Here is a 20,187-nt window from a genome sequence, read left to right on the forward strand (position 1 = left end):
AAACCTTAAACGGGTAGGTACATACGCGGCTGAATAAAGGTTTCCCACCCACTTCGTAGAAGAGCAGCAGAGAAAAAATAACAACACTGAAAATATCAATCTCAAGTGGTTTGCATAACCTATGTTGCAAGTCAGGAAGAGGTTGTAGGATAGAAAAAAACTAGAACAGAACTGAAGCGTAAGGTAACCATTTCCAATCTCATTTTCCGTCGAACCGATCGGCAATTGCTTGACCTCGATAGGTTGGCTAGTGCACACGTCCTACAATTTGTTACGATGGACGTGAACATGAACTGGGAGCCAGAACCAGCCCGGTGGTGAAGAGGCTCACCCATTCAAGTTTCACAATAACTATCATTTCGTCAGCAAATAAGAGAGAGAATGGAACGTGTCGACTTCCGCATTCATCGAATTAAGTAATAGAAACATAGGGATCCTCAAAATAAAGGTGATGATTGAAAACTTTAACTTTAAATCAAACTGTTTAACCCTAATTGACTGTTGAGTGTCAATATGACACTAAAGGGTGTTCGGATTGAAAAGTGGTCAACTTAAATTCGCCGATTTCGTTCTAATCATTCATTTAAAAAAAACCTGAACACCCCTCATTTTGTAGGTGTTGGAATGATGCTTCTATTTGGATTTTTACATTGGATCTTAAGTTTTCAAAATGTCGTCAAATCAAGAGGACCTTCGAAAAATAATTTTGTGCATGCGTCGTGAAAATCCAAAAAAGACGCACGGAGAAATATCAAAATCGTTGAATTAGGCGAAATCAACCGTTACCAACGTAATAAAATTATTCGGGGAACGTATTTTGACAACTAGGAAGTCTGGATCTGGAAAAAATCGAAATCTGGGAGTCGCAGTGGCAAACAGAAGAGTGGCTATCACTTTCAAGTGTAACTCCAATCTCCCCGTACGAGATATCGCCAATAAGTTGGGAATAGCGTCTACAACCGTGTATGAAGCTTTAAAACGATCCGGACTATCGACTTATAAGAAGGTAGTGACTGCTAATCGATAAGCAAAACCTTACGAAAAAACACGATCTAGGAAGCAGTTTACGATATTGTTGACAAAATTTGATCACAGAGAACAGACGTACAAGCTAGCCCACGAAACTTGTGTAAAATTTCAAACGATCGTTTTGAACCTATTTTTGTTTTTTGACTGGGCCACCACATGTCTCCAAACACACCAAAGAGAACTGTCAAAACCAAACATAGAGAAAAAAAATTTTGGTCGGTTTTGTACAGGTTGTCTAAAATCTTTGGCATGTACCTATCAAGAAAATTGCTGCTAAAGTTTCGTTATTCTTTCGTCCGGTTGCATAAAGGAAAAACATCTTAACAGTTAGTTTCTTTTTCGTTCAAGCTAGTAGTGTTTGATTTTGGACAATGGGATGCAAAAGTGATACTTCAAAGTAACTTTCTTTGAGATATCTAGAATCAGTTCTGATTTGTAAGACTTCAAGAATATTCCTAATTGACAGGACATAGTCCTCTGAATATAACTGTTCAAAGAAAGCAAAAACTTAGTATAAAACTTTAAGTTATTTTGAGTATCTTAGTAGGGCAAAAATGAAAGAATGAATAAAAATTTATCATCGCGGTACTTTTTCAACGGTTTTTAACCTATTGACTTTTTTCGGAAAGTAAAAAAAAACACAGTTTAAAAATAGAAAATAAGGCGGTGCCAAACACCGAATTTGGTTGGATATCCAAATACGGCAAACGCATCATTTCTCATCATAACTGACAACCCGTGCAGTATATGAGAAGGCAATGCAAATCTTGCCGTGCCTAAAATATCCAAATTTGAGTCCAACTACCGTAAGATGAAAAGATGGGAATAGAAATAGACCAAGAAAAATGATTATGATCACATGGGAGAACTATTCCCTTCATTCCGATAGACATCGACACTCAACCAGTATAATATTCATACGCCAGGTTGGTCTCCTGTAGTAGAATGTTAATACATGGGCCCCGGAGAGGCGCAAGATGTGGGTTCAAGTCTCACCGGGAGACAAGGCGAATTTTTTTCGCATGTTTTTCAACATCAATTTTCCCTTTCTAGTCCCTGAAATTTCATCTAAGTTGGATTCATTTCTTTACAGTAAAAAAAAACTTTTATTAAATTTACGTACCGTTAAGGGTTACTCTGGAGACATCTGATAAGGGTGAAAAAAAGTAACCCGAAACTTTATGTAAATTTAAAAAAAATAAGTAGTTTAACTCATCGAAAAAAGTCAATGAGATAAAACCGTTCAAAATAAAGGAAGTAAAATTCTGTCCAGTCAAAAGTTTGCATTTAGCTAGCAATAAATTGAACCCGTCTTTTCGTCTGTTCTCTGTGGTTTGGTTGCGTGGTAATGGACGACGAAATCCACGCCAAGGTAAACTTCAGACAGCTTCCGGAGCCAGAATTTATACAGCAACCGGATGGCGAAAGGTGTCAGACATTTTCAAGCATAATAAACTATGAAAGTTTGCCAAGAAATATCTCGTTTGGGAAGCCATCTGAACCTGAGGCTTGAAAAGCGACATTTTCGTTGTAGCCGCGTCAACCAGAATATTTACGTGAAAGAGTGTCTTCAAAAGAGTTAGATGCCTTTCATGAAGAAACATGACTTGTCTGTGCTGTGTTGGCCTGATTATGCTTCCTATGCCGCTTACAACATTCAGGTTGTGCCCATGGATAAGAACCCTACTCCGGACACACTAGAAAATCGATAAATATTGGACTATAGTTAAGCAAAACCGTAAGATGACTCAAAAAAATGTAAGCAGCGAGAAGCAGTTCAAAGCAAACTGGCGTTCTGCGCCGAAGAGAGTGGATAAGATGACTGTACAAAATCTGATGACAGGCGTCAATCGAAAGTCTCGCCAATTTGTATTAGGTTGACAAGAGTCTTAACTGAATAATTTTCCACCTTTTATACATATTGAACTACAAAAAGAATGATACCTTTTTTTTCAAACAAATAATCGATTTACACGCAATCTAGTTGGACCACTTTGGAAGTTTGGCGGCTTGTAACGTTATTTGGATTTATCCAAATAAAAACAATCTTTGGGAACCCTCAATGAATTCTCAAAATCTTTAATTTTGCATCATTACCATCCTGAAAGCCCAAGAAAAAAAAAAACTCCCTAACCAGACCTTGGGTGTCAATTTTACACTTCTCGCTTAAAACCACTATATTTCTCTTGTTTCTCAACTGATTTCTACAAAATTTATAGTTTTGCTAACCTTTTATTGTTTCACACTCAAATATGTTTCTCAGAAAATATTCAGCTACAACACTACAGTTTTCCGTTATTCAAGTCTAAGAAACAAAAACAAACAAAAAAAAATGCTTCATATAAAAGACTGTAAATAAGCTACGGAATGCTAAAAAAAAATTCACATAGTGTCCAAAATAGCTGAAGCACAGAGAAACAGAGTTCGGGCTGGAGCCCCAACCGTGATTTCAAAATAAACGACGCCATTTTTGCAACTCAGCTAAGAGCCACCAGATGTCGTTACCGGTACATTTATTTTTTCCGTTCGTTCTACACGCTCAGAAAAAAAGTAACTTCAATGAATGAAAAATTCTTTTAAAGCCAATTATATTTTCAGACACCCAATCGAGTATGAAAAAAATTGTAGGATTTTTCGGTTTTTGGCTTGTGTTTGTTTTTATCGACATTAAGATCACTACATCATGACGAAATTGAAAAAAATATTATAATTCTGAATAAATTTCGATGATGAGAACAAATTAAAAGATTCGTTCAGTTTAATTTTTTTTTCACAAAATTGTTATGTCGGTAGGATTGGTGAAAAATAGGTGCATGGTGACATTTGTAATGAGTATAATGAAAGGACGAAATATTTGAAGAGGCCAAAATCGGTATTTAGAAGCTATTCAAATTTTCGAATATTTATGGAAGTAGGTACTTAAGTCCTATCCTGGTAGGAATGACGCGAAGTTTACGTGCTATTGGTTAGATTTTAAATGCTTTGTTATGAGTAAAATTCGTTAAATGAATCTGTCGCTTAACGAAAAGTGGTGTTTATCCATTCGAAGGGCATCATAAATTAACATATCACACAGAAATGCTACGGCAAATGTTAATTTAATTATTTTGAAATTACAAAACGAGGCAACATTGCAAAAAGAAAAAAAGATTTCGTTTCAAGAGCTTATAATTCCTGCTGCAAATTTCATTATGCTGCTTTTTCTGCTCCCCTAAAACAAGAAAACTAGCTGAACTCTGTTTTGGTACGACCTGTAAGTTAATTTCGGGTTATTTATGTTCTGAGTGTTCTCAACTGTTGACAAACAAAATCGACTAAAACAGCTGATCCACTAGATGGTGCTGTTTTTAGGTCAGTTTTAACGGTTTTAAAATGTTTTAAAGTGTTAAACTGACACTCCAGGGACTGTAAGAGGAAAATTTCAGGGACGAATGCATTGCCAATGAATTTGTTGATTTAGAAATCATTGGCAAAACAGTCATGAAATTATTGAAGCTCTAAACAGCAAGCAAAGCCTTTCAATTTTCATATGTATCAATTGATTCATTTTTTATTTGAAAAGAATAATCTACAAATTCATTCATAAAATACTCAGCTTCTTTTCTTGTAGGAAAGGGGAGGGGTGCGTTCTTACATGTTCATTATAAAATATAAATATCAGAAATCGAAGAATTTTCTTAAGATTTCTTTACGTAAACCGTTTTTGTTAAGAGGGCTCCCATACAAAATTTTGAAAATTTTGTTTCAATTCGAACAATTTTCGAACAAATTTTCTCAAAATTGATAAATATAAGCGTTTTAACATGATGAGATGGTTTATTGATCTGGCAAAACGGGTTTGATCTAATTTTTTGAAATGTTGTATTGATAGACTCTTTCCATTTGAATATTGAGGGGTAGGGGGGGTTAGAGCTTTTGGGATCGGAGATGGTTTCTAAAATGCTTTGAAACCCCTTAAAATCAAAGAACGGGGGTGCCCATACAAAAATAATAAAAATATTACACAATTCGAACAATTTTTGGAAACTACTGAGCAGCTTTTTGTTACTAAGTTTATAAAAAGCAATTAAAACCTCAATTCGATATGATTTTCGAATTTAAATACTAACTTTATCTATTCAGGACCACAAAATTTTCTAGAAATTGACGATCAATTCAAACCGGCGAAAACAAAAACTCAGTTTTAATTTTTTTTTAATTCTACAATATGATTTGCCACCCAGTAAAGCCTCGTCCCATTTCTGGAACTTAAAGATTTGGTTTAAGACAATCAGTTTTATGGTTTTCAAAGGACAGCAATAAATTTTTAGATGATTAAATTTGAAGATAGGTAGAAATGTTGATATAGAAAATACCTTCATAACAGTGTTTCTCCAAATTTTCCACGTTGTGGCAAACTATGTTTACATCAAATTCTAGAAATATCTATCGAAAATTTTTAAATTTTCTTCGAAATTTTCGCAACATTTCTTTAGAAGTCTTTTTTCTGGAATTCACTTTTGCGTGCGATTGACAGTATTGTTGTTGTAAAAAAATTATGATCAAAAACGATAAAAATGCAGGAATTTGGTTTTATCAACAGTGTTAGGCTCAATGGTAACAAATGAAAAGTCTGATTTTCTACAAATCTTAAATGTCAATTCAAAACAAAAAAAAAAATTAGGTGACTATTTATCGGAATCGGATGAAAATTGAATAAGTTTTGTTTACCTATCTTTAACAGTAATGTTTGCATTTTTAAATACTTTAATGAACCGCAGTGTACTGATCTTAGTATAGGACGAATTATACTTGATAAATCTCACACGCTCCAAGCTAAAATTGATTACATATAAGCTTTCGTATACAAAATACCAGCCATATCTGACCATGGGAAGGGGTTGCGTGAGAATTAAGCGTGAATGGAAAATAAGCTATTTTGCTCGGAAGGAAAAAATACTGATTTTTCATTTAAAACAATTTTCTTCACGGGACGATTTCTTTAAATGCAAAATTTACTCTAAACTTGAATTAAGACAAATATTCCAACCAAAGACTGCAACACGATTGGCATGAAACAAAAAAAAAGTTATTGCGGTTCAAAAATCGTAAGACGACAGCTCAAAAACTGTTCTAATGAGATTTTTTTAACTATCATTTTGTTATCTTTTAAAGTTGATATTTTTTGTTGATTGTTGAATCAAATAATATCAAATTTCTATACGTTTCGGCCTATTGGATAATTTTAGCCGTCTTCAGAAAAAAAATTGTTTCGCCAAACAATAGAACCGTTACGGAAGCACGCGGCGATACAAATGTAGTTTTCTGAAGATGGCTGAAACTGTCCTGTAGGCCGCAATGTAACCATATCGTTATTATTTGATTCGCAAATCATCTAAAAACATCAACTTAAAATGATAACAGCAATTGGTGGTGATCCAACCTCGTGAACAAGGTTGCCAACATTTTAATTTTTTTTTTTCAAAAATCAGGGAACTGGTGAAATAAAAATCAGGCAACAGCAGGCAAACGTTAAAGTAACGGAAATTTCGCTCAAAGTGACGACCTTTTTTTGGTCATCGCTTCACATTTTCAATCTAATATGTGTGAGCCTACTTGGTTGATTAATTCCACTGAATCAAAGCAATCGAATTTTTTTAAAATAAGAATTAAAGGGAATCTTTCGATTGCTTAGATTCAACCACATTTCCACTTTTTAACTTCAGCAATCGATCCTTATCCAGTTCCTTACTACCCATTTTAAATCACATTTGCAAAAATCAGACAAAATCAGGTATATTTTCAAAAATCAGGGAAATTCATTGGCTTATTAGGTGGTCAGGATGAGCCTTGAAAAATCAGGTACATTGGTATCTCTGCTCGTGAATATGAATATCATTATCGGATTCGGCGTAAGATTTCAGATTAAGGTGCATTTACACTTCTTGCGTACGTGAAAAAGGAAATACTTATATTTTTCAACAACTCGACTATACTGCATTTCGTAGCTGCGAAACTAGGTGGAATAGATGCGGAATTGTTGATAGAATATTTTTAAACTGATTTCCTTGTTCAAAACCCTTTAAAATTGGATTTATTTCAATTCCCCCGATTTTCACTGCGGAATATTTTTTCCGCGTTCACTGACGTTCCGCTCGAAGTGTAAACACACGAGCGAACGACGGAACAATTTTTGCTCCATAATAATTAGTTTTTAAATTGCAAGCAAATTTGAAGGCAATTAAAGGCTTAAAATACTACGAGTTTGAAATGAAACGCATACAATATATATTTTTTAAATTTAAAACCCGCTTGGGCATCATTTAATAGCACCTGTTGGAAGAGTTTCTCAACGAATAAATGTAAATGAGGATCATCGAATGGCCAGAGTCTATTGAAATAAAAAAAAACATAGATTTCGCTTTGTTCAAATGTATGCTTCAGAAAAGGTATGGAAATAATTGGAAAATCTATGAAATTATTCAAAACTACTGTGTTTTAAAGAGAACTGAAAAGCTGCCAAATTAACGAACAAAAGTGAACTGATGCATTTTAATTTCATAAAAACCTTTTCGATTGTTTAAGAAATGAAAAGTAATTTTGAATTTTTTTTTGCCAATTTTCAATCAAGAAAAAAAATGCTATTTTGTAAAAGTTATTCATAACGTCCTTTCAATAAGTTTGTCAAAAGAAACAAATTGCTCGTAACTCCTTGATTGATGAATCCTTTTAAAGTACTTTAGATTCATAATTTAAATTTAAATTCATTGTATTCATAAAAGGACTTTTGAATTATTTTATTCAATCAATCGTTTTCAAAGCTGAATATGTTCTGAAGAAGAACAATATGTTTTTTATATGCTTTTTGAGAAATTTGAATTTAAATTTGAGCACCGGTTCGACAAGTATCGATCAAAACATTGGTTGAATGATTTACCGATCGAAACCAATTTCTACCTGTCATTGAACTAAGCTCTTGCTAATTTTGAAGATTTAACCGATTTGACAGTTCACTGCAGAATATTTTTTCACTGTGATGAGTTCACGTTCACGTTCGTGTCCCACAGTGGTCCAATTCTCAAAAAACCTGGCAAAAAGTCTGCTTTCAACATGTTTCGCTCTGAAACCTTTAAAAGTTGTTCAATAATCATAATATCACTAAAAATAACATATTATTTTCATATTTTCTGATAAATTGCTTTTTAGTTGTTGTTACTGTAAGAATTTTTAAATTTGTTGAAGCTCAGTAAGTTAATTCTCGCATTAAAATTTTCCTAAAGATTGCTGCAAAACCTCTCACATCCTAGAAAGGTTCATTGAATCTAAAATTATCTCAAAATTACAATAAATATGAAATTTAATCAAAACAGATTGACTTGACAACGCTCTGGTGCTGATTACTTTTTTATTTTTTCATTTATAAATGAGTCAATTTAGAATTTTAATGACAGATAAAAAATATTTAACAATTTCGCCAAAACCGATCAAAATTTCGAAATGAAAGGATACTGGCTTCTTTTTAAATGATCATTCATTCTATCAATGGCTGTTTAACACAAAGCACTTAACTTCCATTTGAAACGAGAAAAACAAACTTTGGTCTTCATATTTTCTTAATTTTTTAATTTAACTTTTAGTTTTAATTTTAGATTTTATTTCATATTGCATATCTTTTAAATAATACCATAAAAGTTTTTTTACCCAGAACTTTGTCCATCGGTTTTCAAATAAAATTGATCATGCAAACCAAAATAAACAGTTACAAGCAGCTGATGGTAATATGATGACACAACCTTCAAGGTCACATGCTTCTACATCTGGGGAGAAGCATGTTGAGCCTAAAGAACCTATGCGAATTAAAAAATATCCGGAATCTGCTTCTGGGCCGTTTCAGATTTATTTTAGACCAAAAGTGAAGGCTTTGAATATTGTTACAATTTCTAGAGAACTACATAAAAAGTATTCCTCCGTTGTAGAAATTAAAAAAACGGCGCATAATCGTCTACGTGTTTTAGTCGATCAGAGAAAACATGCCAATGAAATTGTCAGTGATCCTTTATTCAATTTAGAATATCTTGTTTATATTCCTAGTTTAAAAGTAGAGGTAGATGGTGTTATAAATGATAATTTTGTCAATATTGGTGATCTTAATGTGCTGGGAAAAGGAAGATGGAGGAATGGTGCAATCTCGGCAGTTCGTATTCTTGCTAGCAAACGATTACATGATGTGGTCATAGAAAACGGTATAAAAAGATACAAAGAATCTAATTCGATTAGGGTAACTTTTGAAGGTACAGTGTTACCAGAATATGTAGAAATTGAAAAAGTACTTCTACCTGTACGAGCATACATCCCTAAATTGATGTATTGTCAAAAATGTCGACAACTTAATCATACCGAGAAATACTGTGCGAACAAAGAAAAATGTGGAAAATGCGGAAAAAGTCATGTTGGAATAGAGTGTTCAATTAAAGAAAATGTATGTTTTCATTGTCATATGGAACATTTAAATATTACAGATTGTCCTTTATATAAAAAAGCAAAAGGTGAATGGAAAAAATCAGTGAAGGAATCGCGTAAAATTTCATATGCTGAAATGTTAAATAAAACAGTAGAATCAAATGAATTACATATAGGCAATCGGTTTGAGGTATTATCGTCAGAAATATCCGATTTAGAAGATGAAACGAATTCTTCCATTTTTGAATTATCTAATTCCAGGAAACGTAAACAGGTGAATCGGCCGAAAATTTTGCGAAAAGAACCAAAAATTCTTCCGAAACATAAATTATATTCAGATATATTTCCTAGTCTTCCAAAACCTCAGATGTCCATTCAAAATGAAAATAACCAATTAGTCGATAATCATACAATTGAATCAAATTATACTGAAAAAACAACCCGTAATGAAAATGATATTGCTCTCAATAATACAAAAAGTGACGATGATAGCTTTTCAATTAAAAATATAATTGAAATGATTTGTGAAGCTCTAGAGCTTTCTGAATTTATAAAATCGATTGTTTTTAAGTTTATGCCCCTCATTAAAAAAATGTTTAGAAAATTGTGTGAAAAAATGCCCCTCATTGAATCTTTGTTTAGCTGTGATGACTAAGGAGTTATTATTCATGCAATGGAATTCTAGAAGTGTGTTATCAAAAAAAGAGTCTTTAATTGTATTATTAAACGATAATAATGTTGACATATTTTGCATATGCGAAACTTGGTTGATGAATGGAGTCGATTTTGTTGTTCCAGGATTTAAAATAGTAAGACGAGATCGAAATACGCCTTATGGAGGAGTACTCATAGGAATAAAGAATGGTATAGAATTTTGTCCATTAGACCTACCATGCTTTGGAAAAATTGAAGAAATATCTGTAACAATCAAAGTAGGAAGTTTTCAATGTACGGTATCTTCAATATATATTCCACCAGCTCCATATCGAATGAGTAAAGAACATTTGAATCAGTTAATTGAGTTGATTCCTCAACCTAGATTACTCTTGGGAGATTTAAATTCACATGGATCCGCATGGGGTGAGCCTAATGATGATGTTAGAGCTTTGGCAATTTATGAAATATGTGATGAGCACAATTTGACTATCCTAAATAAAGGAAATGTCACAAGAATAGGAGCACCAAGCTCGAGAGATTCTGCAGTAGATCTTACTTTATGTTCTAGTTCCCTGGCCTTAACAAGTTCATGGAAAATTATTGAAGATTTGAATGGCAGTGATCATTTACCAATTATAACGAAGTTGGCAAACGATAAAATTTTGGAAGAAATAAATTTTATATATGATTTAACTAAAAATATAAGCTGGGAAAATTATCAGAACTATTTATCAAATAAATTAATTGAATTTGAAAGATCGACTTGTGATAATACAAATCTTGGAAATGTATATTCCTTTTTCAATGATTCTATAATTGAATGTGCTTTACAAGCTCAAACTAAAACATTTAACCCAAATCATACATCCAGGCGCAAAGGACAACCTTGGTGGGATGACGAATCTTCTCGTAAATACAAACAAAAAACTTATGCTTTCAAAAAATTTAGAAAAACGGGGAAGATAGATGATTTTAGAATATACCAACAGTTAGAATACGAATGTAGGAAGCTGTTTCAAAATAAGAAAAAAAGTTATTGGAAAGAAAAAATATCAAGTTTTTCAAGAACCACTTCCCTGACGTTTCTTTGGCGAACTGCGAAAAATATGCGTAATTCAAATGTCGGAAATGTTGATAGATATTCTGAAGATTGGATATATGAATTTGCCAATAAAGTATGCCCAGATTATGTTGAGCAATCGCAAATTGAGTATAATTGCGAAAATGTATTTGAATATCTAGGAACTCCAATCAAAATGATAGAATTTTCAACTGCGTTATTGTCCTGCTCAAATACTGCAGCGGGTTTAGATGGAATAAAGTATAAGTTATTACAAAACATGCCAGACTCTTACAAACGTATGCTTCTTAATTTGTATAATAGATTTATAGAGATGAATTTTATACCAGAAACATGGAGGCAAGTGAAAGTTGTACCGATAATTAAACCAGGAAAAAATCCCTCTGAATATAGTTCTTATCGTCCAATTAGTTTACTTCCCTGTCCAAGAAAAACTTTGGAACGAATTCTTTTGAACAGATTAGAAAATTGGGCTGAGCAAAATAAATTAACATCTAAATCTCAATACGGTTTTAGAAAAAGTAAAGGGACGTTAGATTGTTTATCCGAATTAACCATTGACATTCAAACAAGCTTTGAACGAAAAGAAGATGTAGTTGCTGTGTTTTTAGACATAGCTGGTGCATATGATTCTGTGAACATAGGAATACTTTGTGAAAAATTAGCTAAGCATGGTGTTCCATTAAATTTGGTAAACTTTTTGAGCAATTTATTAAACAAAAAAGAAATGAACTTTTATATAAATAACAAGTTCAAATGTCGAAGAACGAGCTATCTAGGATTACCACAAGGGTCTACTTTAAGTCCATTTCTGTACAACTTCTACGTTAATGATATTGACACATGTCTAGAAGAAAATGTTTTTATGTTACAGTATGCTGATGACAGCGTTATTTATAAGTCAGGTTTGAATATTATTGATACGCAAGAAAAAATACAAATAACTTTGAATAACTTGAGTGATTGGGCACAATACATGGGACTTGAATTTTCACCTCAAAAATCGGAAATGATGGTTTTTACAAGAAAAATAAAGCCACTGAATGTATCATTGCATATGAAACAAATTCAAATTGAAAGATCTTTCTCAGTTAAATATTTGGGGATTTGGTTTGATGGTAAACTTTTATGGAGAAAACATATCGAATATTTAGTTAGAAAATGTCAAAAACGGATTAATTTCTTTAAAACTGTAACAAGCTCTTGGTGGGGAGCCCATCCACAAGATCTTATAACATTGTACAAGACCACAATTCTTTCAGTCCTTCAGTATGGTTGTTTTTGTTTTGCAAGTGCCTCTAACTGTCATTTATTAAAATTAGCTCGAATACAATTTCGTTGTTTAAGAATAGCTCTAGGGAATATGATGTCTACGCATACAATGTCGACAGAAGTTATTGCTGGAGTAATGCCTCTTGAGCTTAATTTTCTTGAACTTAATTTACGTCAAATATTCCGTTTTCAAGCAAGGCGGAAGAAAATAATAAATAAATTAGATTATTTATTTGAACTTAATCCAGGAACTAAATTCTTAAATTTTTACAGAGAATTTATATCAATTGAATCCTTTGATCCTCCAGATAAAAATATATTTGATTATAAGCTCGATGAAATTCAGTTTACTCCAACCGTTGATTTGAGTTTCAAAAAAGAAATAGAAAAGATACCTCCTAGTCTAAGGTTGCAAACTAGTAATCAGATGTTTCATAGTAAGTTTGAAGGCTGTACAACAAGTAGTCTAATTTTTACTGATGGTTCTGTTATGCAAAATAATGTAGGGTTTGGATTGTACCATTCTGAGTCTTCACAGAGCTTTAAGTTGCTAGCACCATGTTCAATATTCGTAGCAGAATTAATTGCAATATTCCATTCATGTGAGTATATACAGAGTTTGCCTTCATCTAAATATGTAATTTGTTCGGATAGCATGAGTTCTCTGATCGCACTCAAATCGAATTGTTGGAAACCGCATAATAACATTTACATTTATAAAATAAAGAAAATTTTATTTGAATTACATAATTCAGGTTATTCAATATCATTATTTTGGATTCCATCACACCATGGTATACATGGCAACGAAAAGGCAGATCTTCTTGCCAAACAAGGAGCTCTCGGTGACTTGGTTTATGATAGGGGATTTCAACCTAACGAACTTTATCCTTTAGCCCATTCCTTGGTAATGTCCATGTGGCAAAGCAAATGGAGTAATAGTCAACTAGGAAGATTTTGTTTTTCAATTTTACCGGAAGTTAAAGCAAAGCCATGGTTTCATAATCAAGATCTTCAAAGAAATTTTATAAAAATATTTTCGAGAATAATTTCAAATCATTATAGTTTAGCAGCACACCTGTATAGAATAAATTTAAAAGATTCTAATGTTTGTCAATGTGGCCGAGGATACGAGGATATAGACCATGTTGTGTGGTGTTGTTCAATATATGAGAGTGTAAGATCAACTTTCAAAGATATTCTTGTTAATTCATCGAATCTTCCCCAAATACCCATAAGAGATATTGTTAGTCAACGTGACATGCAAACTATGAAAACAATTTTTGATTTTCTGAAGAGAGCTGACTTGAAGCTTTGAAAATTAAATGGAGACGAAAGAAGAACTCGGAGTAGGAGTGCTATGAGTCGCAAACCAAGAGCCTCAAGCCAAGAACCACAAAACTAAAGCCTGTAAACCCGAGAGGAAGTCCATGGTCTACCCTAGACGAGGTCCATCATCCACCCGAGACGAGGTACAAGATCAATCCAAGATGAGGTCCATGGTCCGCATGTCGAGATGCAGAAGGCAACTTCGAAATATAATAGATACAAGTGATACAAGTGTTTCAAAGAAATCTGAATTTATATGTCATGTATGAAACCTTTGTAAAAATCAAATCAAATTTAATACTAAGAAGTGGTCGGCTCAGTATGATCAAGAATCAAGAGCCTGTTTGTTATAGTCTATAATAAATGTTTGAAGGATAAAAAAAAAAAAAAAAAAAAAAAAAAAAAAAAAAAAAAAAAAAAAAAAAAAAAAAAAAAAAAAAAAAACCATAAAAGTTTTTAACTATTTTTCGAGTTTCAATTGATTCTCATGAATTTTGACCAACAAAAAAGGGTTCTATGATTTGCTCAATAATCAGAAGAATATTTGAGAAACCGTCATTTAATTGTGTTTTGGGAGTTAGTCCTAATTGAAAAAAATTGCACAGAAATTCATACTGATAGTGCTTCAAAATATTAAAAGGATGTTTTATGTATGGAGTTTTGAGAAAACTCAACCTGGAGATCCAAAAAAACATCAATTTAGTTCGTGAATCGGGAAGTTATTGGCTCGGAAGTCAAATTTGATGAAAAAAGTAGTTCAACTCTTTGAATTCGTTCTCCAAAAATGGCAAAAAAGGCAGCCCAATTTGCAATATTTTGTAGTCCAGAAATGTGGGAATCTATCCAACGTAAAATTAGAGTGGAGTTATGTGGAGTTTTTTTTTAAATCTCTATTTGAAGTTAAAAATATTTAACTATTTATCATTTTTTGGAACTAGATTCCATATAAAAAAAATTTCAACTTTATTCCAAAACAAAAATTTTTATTACATAAGGTGTAAAATATGCCTCACAAAAATATAAAAATAATTGCAAAGCAAAATATATTCGCGATTTGAATATAAATTCGTTTTTCAATGTAAGCAAATCTTTGCGAAATTTTCAAAAAATATTCAAACTTTTCTCAGCATTTCTTTGAGAACTCTAATACGGGTAAACTTATGACTATCATTTTCATGGTTTCATGAAGCTTGAAAATGCCGGTATACGATGAAATATTTGGAAAGATGATTATGAGCGTTTCAAAAATCGACTTTCTGCCAGCTTTTCTGGGTTTTGGACCACTGTGCGTCCGAGTTCACAAGAACTGTAAACCGGGCTTTACAAGTGATCTTCAGTTTACTTAGTTCAGAAATGCTGCAAACTAGTGTTATTAGTAGCAACTTCAAAAATTTAATCGCCAATCTAAAAAAAGATTTCTACAATCATCTATATTTACATCTACATCTCGAGGGGCCCGTTTGCAGGGTTCCCTCGAGATTGGTCTACATCATCGTGATGATTCAGGGGCCAGGGGTCAGTTGTGCAAGCGATTGCTATCGCTCAAAATGAGAAATTGTCTCTCAAAATGTGAAAATGAGGATACTTGATCACTGGGGATACTTGATTCCGCAACTTTATCTCGAAACTGGAATAAATGTCTTACATAGATGAAATTCTATCTATCTCGTTTTTTAAGTAGTTAATATTTGGAAATTTCTGTAATTTAAGATTAAATCTCTAGATAAACTGAAGTTATTAAACCTAACGGTATAATATTTCAAGAACTGACATAAATAGGAAATCAATTCTATTAACCAAAATCACTTCGGAATGTCCTAATCACTAGAAAAGAACATCAATCCCCCACACAGATATTTCTTCGCTTCATCGAGTACCAAACTGGTGTGGTTAGCAGCAGCACCGAGTATTGGAATGGCTTTCATCTATTTAGGCTTCCTCCATAGTCGATTTAGAACCACGCTTGGAACAGCAAGATTTCTTCCATCGACGCTCACTTATCGATACATACAGTACAGATAGGTACATACATATAGATATCTACTTGTTTCCTCCAATAGGACGAGCGTGGGTGAAAAGAAACCTATTTTCTTTTTGCATCGGTTTTTCTATTCTTTCCCCTCCCCTACAATAGTCAATCAATCTGATGTTGCAAGCTGCACTTGAGTTGTTATTGCATCCCGACCATTATTTCTTCATTGCATTTCCTATCTGTATGGAGAAAGTTTGCCCTTCTCTATTTGAAAAATATACGAGCCATTTTCTATGATTGTTTCAATCGAAAAAGTGGAAAAGGTATAATTGATTACAGTATGATAAACATGTTCTTTTTCATGCTCAAAACAGAATGGGAGTTGTTCATCAAAACAGAACTAAAGAGAAGCCCCGTCGAAATCGATCAATTTACAATATTGCTCGCCCGTTCAGTTTCATCGAGCACGAACCTCAAGCTGAAATTGAATCGGTTCGGAAAACAAGGTCCGTTTAATATTTATTGGCCATTGTAGGAGACGACTTTTATGAGAAAATAATTGAATTTAAAGTGAATTTTCTCGGTGCTTTTGGTTTCGTGGACAATTGCCGGGACAATTTAATGGAATATGCAAAGTGGAGCACTATTTCGAGACGCCTTCAAGGCTAAGTAGTTACCTGTTAACTTGAGTCTCCTGGGAAAGTTTTCCCATAACAACAAAGTTCATCCATGAAATGACTTGGTCGGCAAAACCTAATTGAGTAGTTGGTTGATAAACTTACCGCTGCTGCTGTTGATGGCAAAGTATCCTTCCGGATTGCCGGAAGTGATACGGTAGGATATCTGCTGCAGCGGATCGATATCGCGATCCTCGGCAATCAACTGCAGCACCTTGACGCCACTGGGACTGCTTTCCGGGACCGACGGATAGTAGACGGCTTCCTCCGTCAGTGGAACGTTGTCGTTTTCGTTCTGCACCTCGATGAAGACCTGTAATTGGGAGAGAAAGAAACGGAATTTAGTGAGACGTATCTATAAGAATCTGTAAGCAATCGATTCGGGGACAGAAATAAACTATTATTTCTTTTTTATGTTAAGCAAAATCGTTTGAGTTTACATATTTAGTTACTTTTTTGAAAAATATTGAAAATGACTTTCTCATTTCAAAACATTGAAGGCAAATAAGCCAGGTGGAATTGAAAAAAAAACTTTGAAGAAAAACGCACGTTCAAAGAAAAGGGCGAACACGTTATTATTGCCGAGGAAGAATGACTCTAACGGGTTAAACTCCTTTAAAAAAAAGTTATAATTGCGATACATTCAACAGGGCATAACTTTTTTACTATTGAGTGAAAATCAACCAAATTTAGCAAACTTTCTCATTGATGTGTTTTGTATACATGTTGTCAAACTCGAAGACGTGTTTTTCGATTCAACGAAAACGAAGGTGAACCAACGCGAGTCGAGAGAACAAATTCTTTCAAAACACCTGGACTTCCTGACTTGTCGCTCCGGCAGTTGGGAATGTTGAACATTCACCAATCACCCGTTTCCAGAGTGTTGAAGCGGTTCAAGGAGCGATTGACGTTGGACCACGGCAAAGGAGCTGGAAGAAAACCGGGACCGAATAACAAAAAGACGGAGGGAAAGGTGTAGCGGGTGATTAAAGCAAATCCCAACGTCTCAAGCCGTGATTTGGCCTAAAGATCGACATGTCGCAGAGCTACGTCCAGAACGCAAAGAAGAGAGTTGGACTACATACATACAAGGTACAAAACTTCCCAAACCACGAAGAGCGGCTAAAACTCGGGCACGGAAGCTCTACGAGAAGAGGCTGACAAAATATGGCTGCTGGGTGATGGACGACGAAACCTATTTAAAAGCCGATTTTAAGCAAATTCCGGGGTTGGAGTTTTTCACTGGCAAGAGCGATTCGATGTGGACGGCAAATTTCAAAAGAAGAAAATGTCGAAGTTCGCCTCCAAATATCTCGTTTGGCAGGCCATCTGCTCTTGCGGACTGAAGAGTGACCTTTCGTGACAAAGGGCACAGAAAATGGCGAGATCTGCAAATATGAGTGCCTTGAGAAGCGCCATTTGCCGTTCTTGCAGCAGCACGACAAAGCTTCGCTATTTTCGCCAGATTTGGCATTTTGCTACTATTTTTAAAGTGTCCTGGAGTGATATGAGGCCAATTCTGTCCATTTTGTTCCAAAGGACATGAACTCGCCAAACTGTCCGGAGCTGCGCCCGGTGGAGCAGTACTGGGCAATAAGGGAGCAAGAACTTCGGAAGAGCAAGACAACAGTCAAAGACGAAAAGGACATGTTAAGAAAATGGAAGAAAAACTGAGAAACTGATACCGAATGACACTGTAAAGACTTTGATGGAGAGCATCAAGCGAAAATGCGTTCAATTTTACACTCACTCCATCGATTAACTTTTCTTTTGATTTTTGAAGTAAATCTATGTATTAAACTACCCAAAAATTTCAGTTTGATTCTTAACATTATAAGAAATTTGGCATGACATTTTCTGTGCTCAACAGTTTCGTGTTCGCGCTTTATTTGGTAAGAATTGCGATTTACAGTAACGTTGTTATCGACTTGAGCTATCGGTTTTATTTATAAACATAAGATGTTTGCAATAAAACACGAACAATTTAATCATCGTGAAAAAAAAACTGTCTTGGTTTGAGATAATTAAGATAATTTTTAAATTGAAATGCATTAATTTTTTTATTCGCTATGAATTATTTCATTCAATTCTAATAAAACAAAAGGTAGTCAAAGTTGGAAAAAGTTTTCAAAGTCAATAATTCAAGTACCTAGGAATTCCTAACCGATTTTATTCAAAATAAAAAAAAGCATTTTTATAGAGTCCATCGTTGTTTGTTGTTTTCAATAGTTGAAAACATGGTTGAAAATCAGGTTTTTTTTCTATATTTATTTGAAATTCCGAATCAATATAATAAAATTGGATTTTCCTGACATGCCTGGATATTTGATTCAAATTTTGGGAAAGGTCCGATTCAGCCCGGTTGGCTGGTTTTCGTCGAAAAATGTTCAGATTGTGCCCAGATTTATTCACTTTATTCCTAAAATCATACAAAAGATTCAAGCAGAGCTACAATTTATTTTAATTTTTGTGTCCAAAAACAATTTTTTTTGCAAAAGTTTTATAAAAATAATCATGAATTTTTGTTTTAATTTTTAAGCACGATTAGAGATCTTCTTATGTCTATCAATGAACAAAAACATTTCAAGTGCTTCTTGTTGATTTTTGTTGGATATTTTTTAGGTTTTGAGGGACCAAACTTGACCAGATATTGCCGGTTATTGGGTTAAAATTTTAAAATCAAATGTCCAGATTTGGCCAGATTTTTAGACAAAATAGCATGGATTTGCCAGGATTATGCATAAGGTTGCCAGAATATTTCAAGCACGTATCCGGATCGGAAAAATGCGGGCTATTTTATCTTAAAACCTGGCATAATCCGGGCAGTTGATTTCAAATATGTCGATACAAAATCAGGGCAATTTCCTGTCATATTTGGTCAAAATCCAGGAATTACTTAACGAAAATTTAAAAAAAAAAAATGAAAAAACATTAACAAAAGCATTTGTTTTTTTTTTTGGTTTCATTTTGGCGAATACAGTTAATAATTCCGGACAAAATCCGGGCTTTTTCAATGAAATCCGGGCAACCGGGCCGGACCAGACTTTACTCAAATTTTGTATCATATATTCGGCAAACCCGGGATAAATCCGGGCAATCTGGCAATGTTACTTAAGCATGAGTCATTGTTTTTTTTTACTATCAATTTCCGTGTATGAAATTTTAACACGGAAATTGACAATAAAAAAACAATGGCTCATGCATAGAAAACGACAAAGCTGTTTTCTCAATTGATTTGAAACAGTCTAATGCATTAAAGAGTTAATGAAGTCATTAGTTTTGACGTTTATTTCTATGCTTCAGTGACAGCGCCAAACAAAAATAGAGTCAATCATATAATGTATTCTTTCGGATCAATGACAATACGTGGTATCAAAATGCTGATTAAAGTTACAAGTCACAAACCAATAATATTCACGATGTCAGTGTGGAAGAGCCGTAGGTTGCCAACCACTGGTATCTTAACTTAAGGTAACTTAACTATATTTATTTGGAAGAATTCGGTCTAGGTTTTTAAAGGTTACAGCTGTCCAAGTTTAAAGGACCAACTTTTTTCGTCCTTGAGCTTTTGAGTGTTATTGTACATTTTGGAATCTTGATCTGAAATTGCAATTTAAAATTTTTAACATTTTTGTAACTGGCATAATGATAAAAAGTTTATATGTAATCAAAAAACTTAGAGTTTATTCTTTAATCTGCTTATTCGTCTGAGCAAAACATTTTTCAAAAAT

At 33.7% G+C, this 20,187-nt stretch overlaps 1 protein-coding gene across 4 annotated transcripts in view; it reads right to left on the reverse strand.

Annotated features, from left to right (window-relative positions):
* LOC129745917 (fat-like cadherin-related tumor suppressor homolog) overlaps positions 1-20,187 on the reverse strand; it is a 740,130-nt gene that overhangs the window by 256,651 nt on the left and 463,292 nt on the right. For all 4 annotated transcript variants that reach the window (XM_055739309.1, XM_055739308.1, XM_055739307.1 and 1 more), the window contains exon 5: positions 16,562-16,769. In XM_055739309.1, coding sequence (XP_055595284.1) covers positions 16,562-16,769 — 208 coding nt within the window. The remainder of the gene's footprint in view (positions 1-16,561; positions 16,770-20,187) is intronic.

Source organism: Uranotaenia lowii, chromosome 2 (genome assembly GCF_029784155.1).
Source record: "Uranotaenia lowii strain MFRU-FL chromosome 2, ASM2978415v1, whole genome shotgun sequence".
Taxonomy (NCBI): domain Eukaryota; kingdom Metazoa; phylum Arthropoda; class Insecta; order Diptera; family Culicidae; genus Uranotaenia; species Uranotaenia lowii.